Source organism: Diabrotica virgifera, chromosome 7 (genome assembly GCF_917563875.1).
Source record: "Diabrotica virgifera virgifera chromosome 7, PGI_DIABVI_V3a".
Classification (NCBI taxonomy): domain Eukaryota; kingdom Metazoa; phylum Arthropoda; class Insecta; order Coleoptera; family Chrysomelidae; genus Diabrotica; species Diabrotica virgifera.
This window is the reverse complement of record NC_065449.1, coordinates 23,279,754-23,299,134: the sequence shown is the minus strand read 5'-3', so window position 1 is coordinate 23,299,134 and position 19,381 is coordinate 23,279,754. Positions and strand designations below refer to the sequence as shown.

Sequence of the window (19,381 nt, the reverse complement as noted above, 5' to 3'; positions counted from 1 at the left end):
TGGCCTAAATTCTTTACGATTGAATAACAATAGGCAAGTACCAGTGTGGGTTTCAATAACAAAATACCAGAAGACTGGAAAATAGGTATAATTGTACCTATTCTCAAAAAAAGAGATCAAACAATGGGTGATAATTATAGAGGAAGTACCCTCTTAAACGTGACCTACAAAATATTGGCCTAAATTCTTTACGATTGAATAACAATAGGCAAGTACCAGTGTGGGTTTCGCAAAGAAAAATAAACTATCCATCAAATATTCCCAGACAAGCTTTGAAACAATCATATGAGTATGACATTGATATTCACCATTTGTGGATTTTAGATGTGCCTATGACAGTGTTGACAGAAACGCTCTATACAAAGCCATGGTAGAATTGAATATCCAAATACACTTAGTGAAATTGGTGAAATCAACCATCTCAACAGTCGCGTGTAAGGTTAAAATGGAGTATCAAGAATTTTCCAGGCATAAATAGGACTTCCACAGAAAGATAGCCTATCATGTCCTCTATTCAATATTCTCCTAGATAAACCTAACCTATTAGAGAATCTGGAATTACAACAAGAGGAACCATTATTAATATAAGTGTACAAATACTAGTCTATGCGGATGACATCGATATACAGTGGAACCTCGATAACTCGGATTAATCGGGACCGCGGCCGATCCGGGTTATCGAAAATCCGGGTTAGCCGGAGAGCATTGTAAAAATTAATAAAATACCGTATACTTATAGATAAAGTCCGTTATAATTAAAATAACATGAAATATATATGCACAGTACACATCTAACTTACCTATTATAGTTGTAGTATAGACAGTATAGATAGAGTATTGTTCATTTCAAGGTAAAAAAAAACTCAGTCAGTTTCGGTTGTGTCAATTTCATATGTTATGTTATTTAAGAACAGTGGCTCTTTCATTGTTTAAAGTTTAAAAGACCATTGTTCTAAAAATAATTTTTTAAAAGACAGTTCAAAATAAATAAAGGAATAAACGGTGCCTGTTGTTTGCGATAGCCTGATAATGGATAACGTCAGCTGCCGCCCTGTGCCATGAGTAATTTTTACCGAATAGTTAAATTACACAAATACCCATTATCTCTCAAATATTAGATTATGGTCGAAGCAAAGTTTTATCAATGAAACTCGATATTTTTAAGACATTGCAGAAGCGGCTACAGATAAAATGTTTTAACATAATACATAAATTTTTATTGTTGAAATGTTTGTCTGATGAAAATCGGTCCGGGTTAGCCGGACTTCCGGGTTATCGGGGGCCGACTTATCGAGGTTCCACTGTAATAGCAAGAAGAAAAGTGACCCTGGTGGTGACAAATAATAAGCAAGTAGCAAAACCTGAAGATCTAATGGATTTAATTAACAGATGTGTATATCTAGCAAACAGAGCAGACTATGGATTAAAGAAACTTTTAACATCAAACATAGTCACAAAAAGAATTAAAATATTTATATAAAGAACTCTTATCAAGCCCATCCTCACTTACGGGTCAGAAAGGTGGACGATGACAAAAAGCGATGAAGGAGGTTTAGGCTGTTTTGAACGTAAAATCCTTAGACGTATTTATGAAGGCGTGCAGGAAAACGGATTATGACGTAGACCCTATAATTTTGGGCTGTATCGCCTTTACAGTGAACCCAGTATTGGTAGGTTCATCAAAATAAACAGGTTACGGTGGCTAGGACACCTAGAGAGAATGATCGAGATGGAGCCATCGAAACACATTTATAACCAAAGACCGAATGATGTTAAGAGAAGAGACATGTCCAGAGTAGGATTTAAGGACCAGGTGGAAGAGGATTTACGGAGTGTAATAGTACGAAATTAGAAAACGAAGGCAAATAAAGAATGGAAACTGATCTTAGAACAGACCAAGACCCACTATGGTTATTGATGTTGATTAAATGATAAATATTTTGTAAATTAAGTGATAACTAATAAAATTTAAAATCAAGGTTTTATTGAGGTCTTACAAATCAATTAAATGTTATGTACATGAACCATACTTAAAAATTACAAAAACAATCAAACGTAACAACTATTCGAACGTTAAAAAATAAATCGCAACGGGTTACAAATTTTTAGGGGGATTAAAGTATTCCCAATGATGCAAGTGTACGACAGTCCTTTCATCTCCATACCCCAACAACAACAGCCCTGCAATTAGTACTAAAATTATAATGATCATAACGTTTAAGTCTTGTTTCCCGTCTTCATTATGTAAAACGTTGTTTAAAATGTAATTTATCAGTCTTTTAAGTTGATTGTTAGCTTCTGAACCGCAGGCTCTCGCCAGTTGTCCAGAGAGTTGAGCTATCGAAGGATCACTAGCCCTTCGAGGGTGTCTTCGAACTACATGAGACACCTCTGAGGATTCCTCGGAGCTAGACCTCGCCAACTGTTTCGATTTAGCATGTCTTCTCCTTCTAGGTACAGTGGGAATGTTATCATCAACATACTTTTGTGCCCTCAAGGCGTAAAAGCTCGTGGGTGGTTGTGAAGGTAAATATCCCATTGGAGGCTGGGGAGGTCTAGGTGGTGGTTCGTCGTCTACCTCAGGCTCTTGTACGGATTCTTCATTGGTAGACTGAGAAAGCTTGAGTCTCTCGGACTGTCGGGGAGGTCTGTGAGGGACTGTTTCTGGTTCTTGAAGGGGATCATTTGGCGTACTAGGTTTTGCATCTTGGGAAACTGCTCTAGGGGGAACTACGGGAGGGCTATCTTTCTCTTCTTCTACGGGAACAGAAATGTCTTCGTTGGAAAGTATACCAAGAGAAAGTATCGATTCTTCTGAAGGTATAGTTTCTTCTTTAGGCAGTACTTCTATCGAAATATCGCTATTTTCGGGAAATACTTCTGGAACACTGGGTTTAGCTTCATTTAGGATAATATTTTTCAATAAAGCTTCTGCTATATCAGATTTCAATTCTGCAAATTCAGCAGGTACTTCTGAAGCAATATCATCCTCTATTCTTTCAGTTTCTACAGTCTCAACTGAAACTGTGTCTTTAGTTTCTGCAACCGAAAATTCAGTTTCTGCAGCAGGTTCAGTTGCTGATGAAGCTAAATCTGCTATTTTTTCTTTCTCGAGACATTCTGGTACAGGTAATTGGGCAGAGGATGTTTCTACGTCGGGGCAAAAATCAAACGGAGTTTTTTTTTGTCCATCTTGGTCAACTTGTGGTTTTTCTTCTGAAGCTTGACTGCTTTGAATCGTTTGTATAATTTGCTGTATCATTTCTGGTGGTAAACTGATCTCGCCAACTTTTAACGCTCCAGTTTTTGAAGAAATTTCATTAGTTTGTATGTTACCGCTATCAATTTCGGAAACTACTATCTTTCCAGCTAAAAGCTTATTAACAGTGAGAGTATCTACATCGAGATCAGTCACTTGAAGCTTTTGGGCCTTAAGCACTTCTATTTCTCCAGGAGGCGCTGATGAACTTTGCTTTGCAGGTTTGGGATCTGCTAGTTTATGAAAATCGTCAGGAATTGACGACGTTTCATCAAAATCATCTTCAACTCGGATTGGTACAATCCTTTCTTTAGGTCTTTCAGATATATCTGAATCCGGTAGAATCCTAGCACCATTGAGAGGCTCTACTAGCAAAGATCCGTGTGTGACAGTTTCTTCAAAGGTATAGCTTGTTGGTGTTATTAATCTTCTTTCTACAGTAATCGCATCTGTAGCTTGAGTAGGTATAATTACTCTATCGGTTGCTTCCTCAACCATTTCTTCACAGACAAAATCATCTGGTAACGGCTCAGTTTGTGTATATACCTCGATTTCACTGGGCTGTTCTTTATGCAACTCTTCTGTTGATTGTGACATTATATTCTCCCTGGATGTGACACTGGATGTAATATCCTGAAAAGGTTTAGTTTTTCTAGGCGGTCTGGGTGGTGCTGGTAAAGGTCTTGTTTTCATTTTTTCGATAACCTCTCCAGACTGTAGGTCTCTATTAGGCTCGTCTTCTATTTCTATATATTGTGTAATATCAATATTTTCTTTATTTTCGACAAGATCTGGCGTGACTGATAGTCTAGAAGGCCCTAGAGTACTATAATTCCTCAGTGGTCTTACTGGTAGTACTTCATCTTCCTTAGGAGGTTTAGACCTTGGAACAGTAAAGAACTTGTTTTCTTTATCGACTTTAGTGGATCTTTTCTTCCGCCTCAAACTTCTAGGAGGTGGTAATGGTGGATCTTTGATTTTTGATTTATCTATGACGGAATACCCCATGTAGTCACATATTTTTTGAACGCAAGGTTCTTCTACACATGGTTCTATGTCGTCTTCCGCCGTTAGTCCTGTTTGTAGCGATAAACTATCTAGATCTCGTTGAGAGGTGTTTAGACTCTGTGGAGCAGTTCTTGACTGAGACGTTGCCCGGGAGTCCCCTCGTGATCTTGATCTAGATGGTCTTTTTGGTGGTAGAGGGTCTGTTGCTATCGGTATTATTACCTTGGACTCAGTTCTGATTGGCTCTATCTGTAATAAAAAAATATTTTATTAAAATTGTGTTTCATATGCCAAGTATATTGTGATTATAAGTTGAAAGAAATGATATATAAAAATTGTTTTCTTTATTAAACAAGTGGATCCGAAGCCAACACAACTCACACTGGGAGAGTGTACCCGGTCAAACACATGGCAAGATGTATTTCGGACGGACATGTGCTAGTAGAGCTGAGTTACTGCTGAAAACAAGCAGGAATCAGCTCAGAGTCATAACAGGTTTCCTCACTGGACATGCGCCAGTTATGGGTCACCTGCATACAATGGGGCTGTTTCATGGAGACTTGAGCTGCAGACTCTGTAACAGAGAACCTGAAACAGTCAACCATATTTTGCATGACTGTGAGGCATTGGATCGGAGGCGGCAAACACTTTTCGGAGACATCGAAATGACTCCAAATTTATATGGCACCCACCCACTAGACCTGTACAAGCTGGTACAGGGTTCCAGAATTCTGGAATGGGTTTCATAAACAATGGAAGATGTACAATAAGCCAAGTGGCTGCAGTACAACCGGTTCACAACAGACGGCTTCCAGGGAAAAAAACAAATGGAAGAAATTAGGAAGAAGAAAGGAAGGAAGGAATGGGAGATATTAAGAAAAACTAGATCATAACGGATATTGAAGAAGAGCACAAAAGAATAACAGAAGCTATACATCAAGCTACTAAAGAAGCGATTGGCATTGTAGAAAAGAGTAAAAAATCAGTCCATTATGGATGACCCAAAAAACTCAACAAATTATCCTAGAAAGGATAATTAGATCCTAAAGGATAGAATAATTACAAGGAAGAGTAAAACAGAAGGCCAGAGAAGATAAACATTTAATGTGGGGAAGATAAACATTAATACCTATAGAAAATTGAATAGGAGGTTCTCAATACACTGAAGTATCGAAATCATTAAAAAAGATGAACACCAATCGAACTATGCGTGATAATTCCGATTCAAGATTGGAAATCTCATTATGAAAAGCTGTTGATAGAAAGTAGGAATATGTGCAATGCAACATCGCAGAATGCCTAGTATCCTGAGAAGCTTCTCAGGACAGCCAATTGTAGGTTTTATGATCCTGATTACAAATACTTAAAAAAATAGAAGTGCAAATTTTGTCATAAAATTTGGTATATGGGGTTGTAATAATATTTGGAACAACTTTTTTAAAAAACTTTTTCCGATATCTCTATCGCGAAACAAAATATCGAGAATTTACCCAGTTTGTGGAGTCGCAGTAGGCTGCGTTTAAAATTTAGATTACAGTTGACTATCTTAAAAAATGTGAACCATCAACCTGTATGACTGTGCAAAACTTCAAATCTGTATTTATTTTGATAGCCGAAACATAGTGGTGTCTTCATCTTAAATGCGACACACAGTATATTACGTAGCTTCTTTATGCAAAAAAAAATAAAAAAAAGTGGTCCTGCGAAATATAGAGGATTGTTGCTAACATCACTCTTAGCAGACCATTTGCAAGATAATAAAGAACAGACTTGAAATGACAAACGCATAGGTATATAGAAAAAAAGAAAAACTATAGATATCGCTATCTTTAGTTAAAGAAGATAACAAATAAAAACATCCCCCTTTTTTTAATGTGAAAACATTTTTTTAAATGATAAACATTTCAGAAAACTTCCAACTTACATTGCATAAAACAAAAATACACTCAGATGCAAAAAATTCGATCCACTAAAAATTTGGTCATTTTTGAAGTTTCGAATTTTCTAAACCTGTTGTTCGATTTAAGTGATTTTTTTACCACGTTATAGCCTTATTCATTGACAATATCGCTGTAATAAATAATTGCTAGACAGTCAAACTGTCATTGTATACCGGGTGTACGAATCAAACTGTGCCTTTTTCTCAAAGTTCGCATCACCCTGTGGACTATTCTGGCATTTATAAAATACTGAAATTAAAACCTAACTATAGCCCCAGGTTTTCTTAACATTTTGTCTTTCGATTCATTCGCTTATATTGGATAATGAAAAAGTTAGGTACTTTAACAACTGGTCATGTTCGTCATCAGTACAGGGTGTTCCTAAATAAGTGTGACAAACTTTAGGGGGTAATTTTACATGAGAAAATAATGACAATTTACTTTATAATCATAATGCCCGATGTCCGCAAACGCTTCGATTACGAGATACGAGATGTTCAATATTTTTATACAAACTGACGATTTATTTATTGCTTTAAAACCAGTCAAGATACGCAAATCAAATTTGGTGGGTTTTAAGACGTAGTTATTGCACATTTTTTGACATACAATTAAAAATTTTATATTCACCATTGGCGCGCAAACGGGTATGATGACCGATAATATTACCCGTACGCACGCCAATGGTGAATATAAAATTCTTAATTGTATGTCAAAAAATGTGCAATAACTACGTCTTAAAACCCACCAAATTTGATTTGCATATCTCAACTGGTTTTAAAGCAATAAATAAATCGTCAGTTTGTAAAAAAAAATTGAACATCCCGTATCTCGGAAACGAAGCGTTTGCGGACATATGATTATTAAGCAAACTGTCATTATTTTCATGTGTCCATAGACTCCATGAACCATGAACCATAGAGCAAGTCCATAGACTAGTAAAACATATCAGCAACGACTTTGAAAATAAGCGATATTGCTCAGCAGCGTTTCTTGACATAAGCCAAGCGTTCGATAAAGTCTGGCACAAAGGTCTACTCTATAAACTAAAAAACCTATTGCCTCATCCGTATTATGAACTTCTAAATTCTTACTTATCTGACAGATTCTTTTCAGTTAAATACCATTCAGAATATTCAAAATTACACCAAATAAAATCAGGAGTACCGCAAGGTAGCGTGTTAGGACCAATGCTGTACCAGCTTTTTACTGCAGATCTACCAACTTCAAGAACTACAATAACAGCAACCTTCGCAGATGACACTGCAATACTCGCCTCACATCATGATCCAGTAACTGCTTCAAGAAACTTACAAGCCAGCCTTAATAATATCCAAGCATGGTTAAAAAAATGGAAAATTCGAGTTAATGAGACCAAATCAACCCATGTTACCTTTACACTAAGAAGAGGTATATGTCCAGCAGTGTTATTAAATAATCAAATGATTACTCAGAGAAATGAAGTCAAATATTTAGGTTTACATCTTGACAGAAGATTAACATGGAGAACACATATATTTATAAAACGAAAACAATTGGGTCTCAAACTAAGACAACTTTACTGGCTTATTGGCAGAAAATCACAATTAAATCTCACAAATAAGCTCTTAATATATAAAGCCGTACTGAAGCCAATATGGACGTATGGAATTCAATTATGGGGTTCTGCTAGCAATTCAAACCTAGAAATCCTACAAAGATTCCAGAACAAAGTTCTTCGAATTATAGTCAATGCTCCGTGGTATGTTTCGAACAACATAATAGAAAAAGACCTACAAGTTCAATCCGTAAAAACTGAAGTCACAAAGTACAGTGAAAAATACAAAAACAAAACTAGTGCTCACTCTAATCACTCAGTGCGCGAACTGTTTAATGACAACGATGAAGTGCGTCGACTAAAGCGTTTTAAGCCTACAGACTTATTAAACAGATTTAAATAAAATTAATTAACATTTACCACTACATTATTAACTTTGTTTGTTAATTATATGTTAAAGGAAGCCTCTCACTGGAGAGAATTCCTACATGTCATTTGTTCTTCTAATAATTGTCATAAAATTTACTTATTGTTACGAGTGATAACAGATTGTAAATTAAATGGAGCTTAAAAAAAAAAAATTTTCATGTGTAAAATTACCCCTTAAAGTTTGCCGCACTTATTTCAAAAAACCCTGTACTGATGACGAACATGGCCAGTTGTTAAGGTACCTAACTTTTTTATTATCCAACATAAGCGAATGAATCTAAAGACAAAATGTTAAGAAAACCTGAGGCTATAGTTAGGTTTTAATTTCAGTATTTTATAAGTGCTAGAATAGTCCACAAGGTGATGCGAACTTTGATAAAAAGACACAGTTTGATTCGTACACTCGGTATACAATGACAGTTTGACTGTCTAGCAACAATATTATTACAGCGATATTGTCAATGAATAAGGCTATAACGTGGTAAAAAATCACTTAAATCGAACAGCAGGTTTAGGAATTTCGAAACTTCAAAAATGACCAAATTTTTAGTGGATCGATTTTTTTGCATCGCAGTGTATAATATAGTCGGTTCGCTAAACTCAGACACAACTACTGGCTAGTGATTTTAGTAAGTAATTTTGCCAATTTGATAAAATTGACAAAAAAATAATTACTAAATAGTTAATAATTACTAAATAGTTATAGTGCAGTCACTAAAGGTTTTCACCTCCGATTTTGTTGAACCTTTATCGATTTTAATGAAAATTGGTGAGTAATTAGAGGATACCTTAAGGAACAAAGGTGACATGATGCCAACTTGCGCTTTTACCTGGGGGTGGATACCACCCCTTCTCGGGGGTGAAAATTATTTTATTAAAAATAACCCCATAATTCGATAGGGGGACAAATTTCAAGCAAAATTTGTTATATAAAGTTATTAAAACCAAACAACACTTTTTGAGTTATTAAAGACCAAAGATTTAATTTTTTCGTAAAAAAAATGCATGTTTTAAATCGGTTTTTCACGTATAAATCAAAAACTATAAGCTTTTACAAAAAAGTGATTATTACTGAAATTGAAGACAATAAAAAATTGAATACACTCCCCATATAAAGAACTAAACTAATGTTAGTTCAAAGTGAGTTATTGGCAATTGAATTTGTATTTTTTTCGGCGAGTACTCAAATCTAAGTATTCAAGCTTAAATAACGGGAAAACGATGCAATGTATAAAATATTCCTGCTAAACATTTGTCAAAGTACTTCAAAATACCTATCAAATGAGCTTCATAACAAGGTAATAGCGTCAAAATTAAGCAAGTTATAATGAAAATAATAGAACCGTTTAGAATGTTTTAGGAAAAAGTGAAAAATATAACATACCCCATTTCCACAAAAATTCAAATTTATAGTAATCCCTATAAGAACTTCTTTATACAGTGGAACCTCAATAACTCGAATTAATCGGGACCATGGCCGATCCGGGTTATCGAAAATCCGGGTTAGCCGGAGAATATGGTAAAAATTAATAAAATACGGTATACTTACATATAAACTCCGTTATAATTGACATTGTACTGCACACAATAGGGTCCCAATCGGAACGATGTTATGTAATTTAAGAACAGTGGAGACTAAGAACATTGTTTAAAAAAGAATTTTTTAAATAGTCTTTTTGAAACAGTGTTAAGACAGTTTGAAATAAATAAAGGAATAACAGGTGCCTGTTGTTTCCGATAATCCGAACCAATGAACGTCGCTCTGCCGCCATGTGCCATAAGTCATTTTTAGTATCGTATAGTTCAAATTACACAAATACCCATTATCTCTCAAATATTATATTACATACTTACATTTTTATTGTTGAAAGTTTGTCTAATGAAAATCGGTCCGGATTAGCCGGAATTCCGGGTTATCGGGAGCCGACTTATCGGGGTTCCACTGTATTAGCATAAGTAATGTTTTTGATAATTTTGACGGGTTTAGAATGCATATTTTTGAAAAAAAGGTATAATTTAAAAAAATCATAATTTTTAAAATATTGTAATTCTCATATTCTTTTGATAATAACTCCAAAAATACTCAATATACATAAAAAATTATATTTAACCAAATTTTAGTTTTTTCTGTGCCAAATATTTTACCTGTTGTGCTATTTCTATAGGGTAAGAAATAACCGAGATAGAAACGTTCAAATCTTAAATTTTGCTGTGGGAACCATGCAACCAGGGTCATTCAACCTTTTATGTTTCAAAAAGTAAGGTGTCTAAAAGATTGTGTTTAACGTGCTTAAATAGCACTTGAAATTAGCTTTCAAAAAGTTTTTAGATAAACCTGATATCTTAAACATAAACGGAGTTATTAAAAAAAAAACAATAACATTTTTTGGAAAATTTTTTAAAAGATAAATTTTGAAAAAATTTTGGAGCATAAATTTTAACGCTATCAACATGTTCGGGGGCTCATTTAATAGATATTTTGAAGTACTTCGACAAATGCTTAATAAGTTTATGTTATAAAATGCATCAATTTCCCGTTATTTCAGCTTGAATACTTAGCGTTTTTTACTCGCCGAAAGAAATATACATTCAATTACCTATAACTCACTTTTAGTTAAGAATAAAAGGTTTTTCTAATAAGGGGTTTATTTCATTTTTTATTAGCTTCAATTTTGATAATAATAACTTTTTTGTAAAAACTTACCTTTTTTGAGTTATTGATGAAAAATTAGTTAAAAACATGCATTTTTCTCAAGAAAAATTAAAATCTTCGATCTTTAATAACTCAAAAAGTTTTGATCTATTTTAATAACTTTATATAACAAATTTTGCTTGAAATTTGTCCTTCTATCAAATTATGGGGTTATTTTTAATAAAATAATTTTCACCCCCGAGAAGGCGTGGCATTCACCCCCAGGGTAAAAGCGCAAGTTGGCACCATGTCACCTTTGTTCCTTGAGATATCCTCTAACCACTCACCAATTTTCATGCAAATCGATGGAGGTTCAACGAAATCGGAAGTAATAGCTCATATCCACCTTCAGTGACTCCACTATTAGTAATTTTGCCAATTTTAGCAAAATTGGCCAAAAACAAAAAAATTACCTACTAAAATCACTAGCCAGTTATGTCTGAGCTTAGCGAACCGACTATAATAATAATTTACCTACTTATAACATCATTCTTGGCCAATTTCTGAATTTTTGAAAAACTATCATTGTATATTTATACAAATCTCTACTCTACATTAATTTATGAATATATAATGAAAGTACAGATATTTTTAATATATTTTGAGGGTTTTCTATATATAAATGTAGCACAGCTATGAGGATCATTGAATACTTTGTTGGATATTTGCCATGTCACATACAATGCTTGCGATGAAGTCGATTAAACTTACCAGAAAAACTTATTTATTTATCTACAACGTTGTTGCAGTATTTTGTTTTTCTATTATATTGACAGAGAGGCTTTATTATTTGGCAGTAAAATGTTTGCAAGAGGGGTAGAAATATGAAATGATAAAATAGGAATAGCAAGCCGGATTTAGGAGTAGCTTTGGAACGGATAACCATGTACAAGTAATAAAGAAGTCCCTAATAGAGAAAGCTATAGAATACAACATGCCATTAATATAAATATGTGTAGGCTTTGAGAAAGAATTCGACTCAATATAGCATAGCTCATCTATGTTAAAGGCTCTTACAGAGTGCAGTATTGATCATAGGTGCACCACTCAGCTGCAGCGAGAATGTACTTATAGCGTATGTCATACTAGTCATACATGAGAGTCAGTGTACGAAGGAGATCCCAACACAAACTAAATGAGAATCTTCTTGACAACGTTGCCACTCTTCACGAAATCGGCCGTGAAAGGTAGTATTAGGCAGGTACTTTTAGAGGATTATCGCTGTTAACTGCTGTGGAATACTGAAGGAGCATTTATTTATGATAATTCACAGAATGGCAAGCCCACTTGCAATATACAACCGTACTGACTCTAATGTTTGAAACAGAGAATAGGGCGATACAAACACATATCCCTTGGAGACGGGTATTAGGCAAGGAATCACCATATCTCCTAAACCATACAGAGTGCTATGAGAAACAATAATTAAGAAAATATTGGAGTCAACATAAATGGGGAGTTTCTAAACAACTTGAGATTTGCAGACGACGCAGTTCTTATTGCAGACTGGGTAGATCATGCCTGTCAACTTCTTCAAGAGACATTCAAACAACAGAGTTTCATTGCATTCAAACAGTAGAATAGGACTAATATGTGTAGCTTACGAAAAACTGAGGAAAGTGTTTAGATCAGGTTTTCTCGTGTACTTGAAAAGGAAGATCCATGTTAGTATGTAACTGTCCCCAGTACCCAGTTCTGACGTATGCAGCAGAAACATTGACCTTTACCACAAAAGTAAGAAATAAAATACTAGTGGTACAGAGAGCAATGAAGAAGTCAATGTTGAATTATTATATATTTCAGAGGCAGAGAACGCCGAACAATCACAGGTGTTTGAAACGTATGTTGGGCTGCGACAGGAAGATGCGCTGGCGTGTCTCCTTTTCAACATAGCTCTGAAAAAGGCGGTCAGAGATGCCCAAATAGACAACAGAGGAAATGTTTTTAATAAATCATCCCAAATTTTGGCATATGCAGATGATGTGGACCTAGTTTCCCGCACAACACAAGCTAGAAGAAATGTATACCACCTTCTCAAATGCCTCAAAAACCTGCAAGTAAACGAGGAGAAAACTAAGATGATAGCATCAACACCCAACAATCGAGCCAGGAACATCGGTCACCAATTCACGGTTGATAACTCAACCTTTGAAGTGGTGGACAAGTTCACATACTTAGGCTCCCTGATCACCAAGGCCAACGTCATGACGGAAGAAATCAAGCGAAGGATAATCCTAGCAAACAAATGCTATTATGGACTGAGTAAACATATGAAAAGCAGAAACTTAAACCAGAAAACAAAAATAACCATATACAAAACCCTTATACAACCAGTGTTGACATAAGGTATGGATCGGAGACATGGACCATCTCCAAGGCAGATGAAAACCTTCTGCTTATATTTGAACGAAGGACTCTGAGGGGAATATTCGGTGGCATCTGTGAAAATGGTGTTTGGAGGAGGAGGTGCAACTACGAGGTATACCAAAGATATAAACATATATTTGGTAGTAAAGACGTAGTATCTCTTATAAGAATAGGAAGACTAAGATGGGCAGGACATCTAGCAAGATCACAGCAGAACAACCCTCCTAGAAGAATCCTTATGTCACAACCTGTGGGAAGTAGAAATAGGAGTAGGCCAAAACTCAGATGGAAGGATGATGTAGATGAGGATGGGAGAAAAATAGGCGTAACAAACTGGCAACGGTTGGCAATGGATAGGACCGACTGGCGTAATAGACTTGGGAAGGTCGAGGCTCTTTAATAGGGCTGTAGTACCATTGATGATGATCATGATGAGGCAGAGAACGAGAAAAAAGATAAGTCGTTATAAAAATGACTACCGTCCTACATGAAGAACATCATCGATGTTCAATTCACAAACGAGAGGATTTTAACAGTTCAACTAAAGATTAAACAAGAAAAGTATAGTTACATCATAACATAATATGCACCAACTGATAATACAAACACGAATGAAAAAAATGAATATTTTGAAAAACTTCAAGAAATAAAAGACAAGACAGAGGATAACAATTTAATAATAATGGGCGACATGAATGGAAGAGTGGAAAAACAAAATTATGGTATAGAAAAATGGCTAGGTAAAGAGGGAGAAGAGACGAGAAACGATAATGGAACAAGGAATATAAATTTATGCATCGAAAATGATCTGATAATAGGGAATTCAAAGTTTACACACAAAGATGTCCACAAATACACAAGGGAAGAGAGGAGTAGAGGCGAGAGATCAATCATTGATTATTTCCTAATTAACTTCGAGATATGGAAAGCAGTCAAAAATATTAAGGTAAAAAGGAGCGCAGAAATTGGAAGTAACCATTATCTAGTCAAAATGAGCTTTAGAATAATAAAATACATACAAAATGACAAAAAGAGAAAAATAATAAAAGAAAAAATCAGAAGCTACAAACTGAAAGAAATAGAAGTTGAGAAGAGATACCACAAATGCCTAGAGGAACTTCGGAAAAGAGCAAATAAGTACCAAAATATAGAAGAAAGATGGAAAGATTATAAACATAGTCTATTAGTAGCTGCAAAAGAGAGTTGTGGAGTAACAAGAATAAGTAATAACTCCAAAAAAACGCACAGCATGGTGGACAAAAGACTTAGAAAAAATAGTACAAGAAAAGAAACAACTGTGGAAAAAATACTTAACAGATAGAAAGCAAGAAAGCTATGACAAGTACAAAGAGAAAAGAACAGAAGTTAAACAGATGTTTAAAAATAACAAAGACAGAACATGGGTAGAATTTGGAAATAAATTAACCGGAAAATTCGGTGAAAACCAGAAATTGTTCTATAACACACTTAAGAGCATGAGAAAACCAAAACCAAATACATTGAAAAACGTGAAGGATAAGAATGGAAACATACTTACAGAAGAGAATGAGATTATGGAGAGGTGGAGAGAATACTTTGAAGAACTCTTGGAAGTGGAACAAGTAGAAGGAAATAAGATAGAACAAAACAAAAATCAACACATCCCACAAGAGCAACAAGAACAGATAGGAAATATAACACAAAAAGAATTAACAAATGCAATCAACAAAATCAAGATGGGAAAAGCACCAGGACATGACGATATAACTGCAGAAATGCTCAAATACATGAATGAAGAAAGACAACTAGAATTACTAAAGATCATGAACATGATGAGAAAGAGAGAAAAGAAAGTACCACTAGACTGGCAGATGGGCATTATAACACCATTGTATAAAAAAGGAGATAACAAAGAATGCTCAAACTATAGAGGAATAACACTTGGATAGGAAAACTTTATGCTAGTATACTAGAAAACAGGCTACGAGAAAAACTAGAAAACATCTTTGAGGAGAGCCAGAGTGGTTTCAGAAAAGAAAGAGGGACGAACGATCAGCATAATGAAACAAATAGCAGAAAAACCTCTTAAAACAGAAAAAGAAATACACGCATGTTTCATAGATATGAAAAAAGGTTTCGACAAAATTAAAAGAGAAGATATTTGGAAGATATTAAAGAAGAGAAATATTGAACAAGACCTAATAAGATGCATCCAGAGTCTATACGAAAAAACAAAAAGCTATGTAAGAACAAGAAATGAAAAATCAAAAATGTTCGACAGCAACATTGGATTTAAACAGGGTTGTGTCCTGAGCCCACTACTCTTTAACCAAGTACTAGATGACGTAATAATATAATGCAAACACAAATGGAGAAAATATAATGTAGGATATTGGAAGTTGAGAATGATACAAATAACAGAACTATCCTACGCAGACGACCTGGTGATCATTGGGGAGTCCGAAAAACAATTACAAGAAAATATAAACATACTGTATGAAGAGCTAAAAATCAGAAACATGAAAATAAACAGAGAAAAATCAAAAACAATGATAATTGGAAGACAAAAAGGAAAACATAATATAGAAGTAGACGGCAAGCAACTTGAACAGGTAGATAGATATAAGTATTTGGGGGTAATCATAAGCCGGGATGGAAAATTAGAAGATGAGATAAATGAAAGAATTGCAAAGACTGGTAAGCTGTACAATATTATTAAGAGTAACTTTTTAAAAAAGAAAGAAATACCTAAGAATATAAAAACGGAAATAGTAAAAAAGATTGTGAAACCCACTCTAACCTATGCCTGTGAATCTCGGGCACTAACAAAAAGGCAAAAGAATAGACTAATAAGCACAGAAATGAGATTTTTGAGAACAATAGAGGGAAAAACAAGGAAAGTTAAAATTAGAAATCAAACCTTTAGAGAAAATCTAAAAATACACCCAGTTACAACAACAATCGAACAAGGACAACTTAGATGGCTCGGACATGTACTGAGAAGAGGAGAAGAAAAAGAGTAAGACAGATATATGAAGCGAGAGATATGGGAAGAAAGAAGAGAGGAAGACCAAGAAAGACGTGGACAGAAGAAGTGAGGGAAGCGGCCGACAAAAGAGGAATAAAATGGGAGGAAACAAAAGCATTGGCCATGGATAGAAGGAAATGTGGAAGAAAACGACGGAGAACCTAACTCAGTAATAACTTACACCGAAAGGTAGACGAGTTCTGGATTAAGTAAGTAAGTATAAAAATGACGAAACTGTTAGTAAAGAAGTTCTGAAAATATTTTTTGTGACATGTTTAAGTTAAATATTGTTTTATAAGGGGTTAAACCGCGATTGATTGTAATAAGAACTACATTTTAAAGTTGTTTATGATGTTTTGATTTCCAATCCGGATTAATTATAAAAGAAAATTGAAAACGGTTTTCGGATTGGGAATCGAAATATCAAAACAAATCTAAAATGTAATTCTTATCAATTGTGGTTTAATCCCGTTACTACACTGAGAATCGGAATGATGCTGTAATATCTATTCCCGACCTTTCTCTTTGGCTAATGCATTAGATCCTCAATAAAGAAGCAACAAAATATTAAAATCTTTGGAAAGGTAAGAAGTTTGGATGGTACGAATAAATACATATCTACTTACCGGTACTTCTAAGTCCTTCTCAGAACTAAATACAGCTCTATTGGCTCCCAAAGATCCTTGAAGCGATTCGTTCTCAGAAATGTTCAAACTTTTAACACTTTTGTTCTTCCTGACAGGAGCCATGGGAATAACATCTTCCAAATCTTCATCCATATATTTGTAACGTTCAAGCACCTCCTCGATTGGTTCTATGTGTTCCTCAGGTTCTATTTGTTCGAGGTGTTCTATATTTTGTCTATATTCATCTGGTTCGATCTGTTGAATGTTTCTATATTGAGGCTCTGTAGCATTCATATGAAAGCTTTTTCTTTCTGGTACGACACTGTCATTGGTATAGCTTATAATATTGGGTTCCGTAACCCTTCGTTCAAAGAACACTTGCTGCATTTTCGACCCTAGTCTGTTGGAGTCATTTTCGTAATTACTTAAACTCTTCATACTCTTTTGCTTTCTTGGTGGAGCCTCTGGAATGTATACTTCTTCCATTTCCTCTTCCTCCTCTATGTCAAAATCTTCGTCATCTCCATAATTTCTATACGGATCTGTAATTTTAATCTCAGGGTGATCTTTGCCCTCCATGATTTCATTCTCGTACATAATTTCCCTCTCATCGTCAGCAAAAATGTCGATACTTTCTCTATGTTGAGCTATTTCCCTCTCATCGTCAGCAAAAATGTCGATACTTTCTCTGTGTTGAGCTATCCTTTCATCTGTCGAATCAACTGGAATAGTTTCTTGATACGGAATGAATTCTTCATTAGTCTTTTTTCTGCGTCTACTTCTACGTTTTGGACGAGAAGGAGGAAATGTGTTCATTTCCTCATCTGCAGTTTCTTCATCATAAGGTATCTGTTCCTGCGAAGCATGAGGAGTCTTTTTCCTTTTGGGTTTCTTAATAGGCTTTTTCTTATTTATAATTTCTGGTAGAGACGTATGAGAACCTTTAACGTCATAGTTATTATTTTCTTCCATTTGTACCAAAGCGTTTGTAGGGTTACGGAATGCTTCTCTGATTTCGGTACTTAGGTACATTCCTACTTCTATGTTATCCTGAGATATACCCTTTTGCCTTAAAAAGAATTCGTCTGGATTGATTTCCTCGAGAACTCCTTGTCTGTGTACTCCCAAAGAACTACCAGACGAGTAACGTTGTTCTTTTCCGTTGCTTGGAGGAAAATCGTAACCTTTATCTTCCGGAGAGTCCAGGTCGGTTATTCTAGTAACTGGTTTAGGCTCTACAAATTCGTCTGGATTAAACCTTCCTCTCTGCCACCTACTCAAGAAGTCTCTTTCTTCCATTAACTCCCTGTTTTCGCGATCATACTCATTCTCACTATCGATATCTTCGTCATATCTGTGAGATGGTTGCCTGATATCGCTGGAGTCACTTGGAAGTTCTCTATTTTGTAAGTTATAATCTTCTCTATCCATAGAGTCTTCAGAGTGAAGCGGAATTCGAATAGAGTCGGTACCACTAACTCTTGAAGATCTACTATCTTCGGTCGTCCTACTGTCAGGTTTTTTCCCTCTGGGAACCGTAGCAAAGTCTGTTGCAGCTCCGTCGGATGCCTTTGTCTTCTTTTTGAAGATTTTAGGATATGTACCGAAGTCGAAAATTGGTTGTTTCTTTTGTACATTGTCATCTTCTGTATAGATGGAGTCTTCAGAGTGGAGCGGAATTCGAATAGAGTCGGTACCACTAACTCTTGAATCTCTACTATCTTCGGTCGTCCTACTGTCAGGCTTTTTCCCCCTAGGGACCGTAGCAAAGTCTGAAACAGCTCCGTCGGATGCCTTTGGCTTCTTCTTGAAGATTCTAGGATAAGTACCGAAGTCGAAAATTGGTTTCTTAGAATCACCAGCGTTGGATTCCGTCGAGGACATTCGTTTTACAGGTTTTTTAGTCGGCATTTTTGGCAAGCTAAATTTAGGCATGTTTATTTTACTAGTGTCTGGCATTTTCGGTAAGCTGAATTTTCTTTCAATTTTGAACCTTTGTAGATTTGGCTTCTGGAACTTGGGCCTATCAGGCAGGCTAATATGAGGCTTCTTAATATTCTGTAGCTTAGTCTTGAAATTATCGGCTTTTTCTCTCAAAGCCAGCTGGAACTTGCTTGGTCCTTCCTTAGGCTTCGGTTCTGATCCAGAACTGCGTGAATCAGTAGTTGCAGAGAAGACTACTCGTTGAGTTTTAGGAGACTTTTCTTTTGAAGCGGATATACTGATGTTTTCGAAGGAAGTCTTGGTGGGAGAAAAGTTGAGTGGTTCTGGGGGGCTTAGAGCTTGCGCGGTGTCTATTATGCAAACTGGACTATTACGTAGAGTAGGGACGAATACGACGTTGTCCGGTGGGGGGTTCACAGGCTCGTACTCATGGTCACTGAAACAAAGACCATACGTTAATAGAAGTTAGCATATTCCTTCTAAAGATAGAAAACGTTCAATGTGTCAAGTAACGATTTTCCCAAGACACTCATTAATACATTAATTTTCACAGCTGAACTCATTGCAATCAA

General features: G+C 35.5%; 2 protein-coding genes across 5 annotated transcripts in view; one reads left to right on the top strand and one right to left on the bottom strand.

Moving 5' to 3' along the window:
* The window catches only part of LOC126887736 (uncharacterized), a 165,827-nt gene extending 150,489 nt beyond the window's left edge, over positions 1-15,338 (top strand). For both annotated transcript variants that reach the window (XM_050655453.1, XM_050655454.1), the window contains exon 2: positions 13,345-15,338. In XM_050655453.1, coding sequence (XP_050511410.1) covers positions 13,915-14,553 — 639 coding nt within the window. In that variant the 5' untranslated portion in view covers positions 13,345-13,914 and the 3' untranslated portion in view covers positions 14,554-15,338. The remainder of the gene's footprint in view (positions 1-13,344) is intronic.
* The window catches only part of LOC114324786 (titin), a 67,020-nt gene continuing 49,601 nt past the window's right edge, over positions 1,963-19,381 (bottom strand). For all 3 annotated transcript variants that reach the window (XM_028272631.2, XM_028272629.2, XM_028272630.2), the window contains 2 exons: positions 16,866-19,245; positions 1,963-4,516 (listed from right to left, as the gene is read on the bottom strand). In XM_028272631.2, coding sequence (XP_028128432.1) covers positions 2,096-4,516; positions 16,866-19,245 — 4,801 coding nt within the window. In that variant the 3' untranslated portion in view covers positions 1,963-2,095. The remainder of the gene's footprint in view (positions 4,517-16,865; positions 19,246-19,381) is intronic.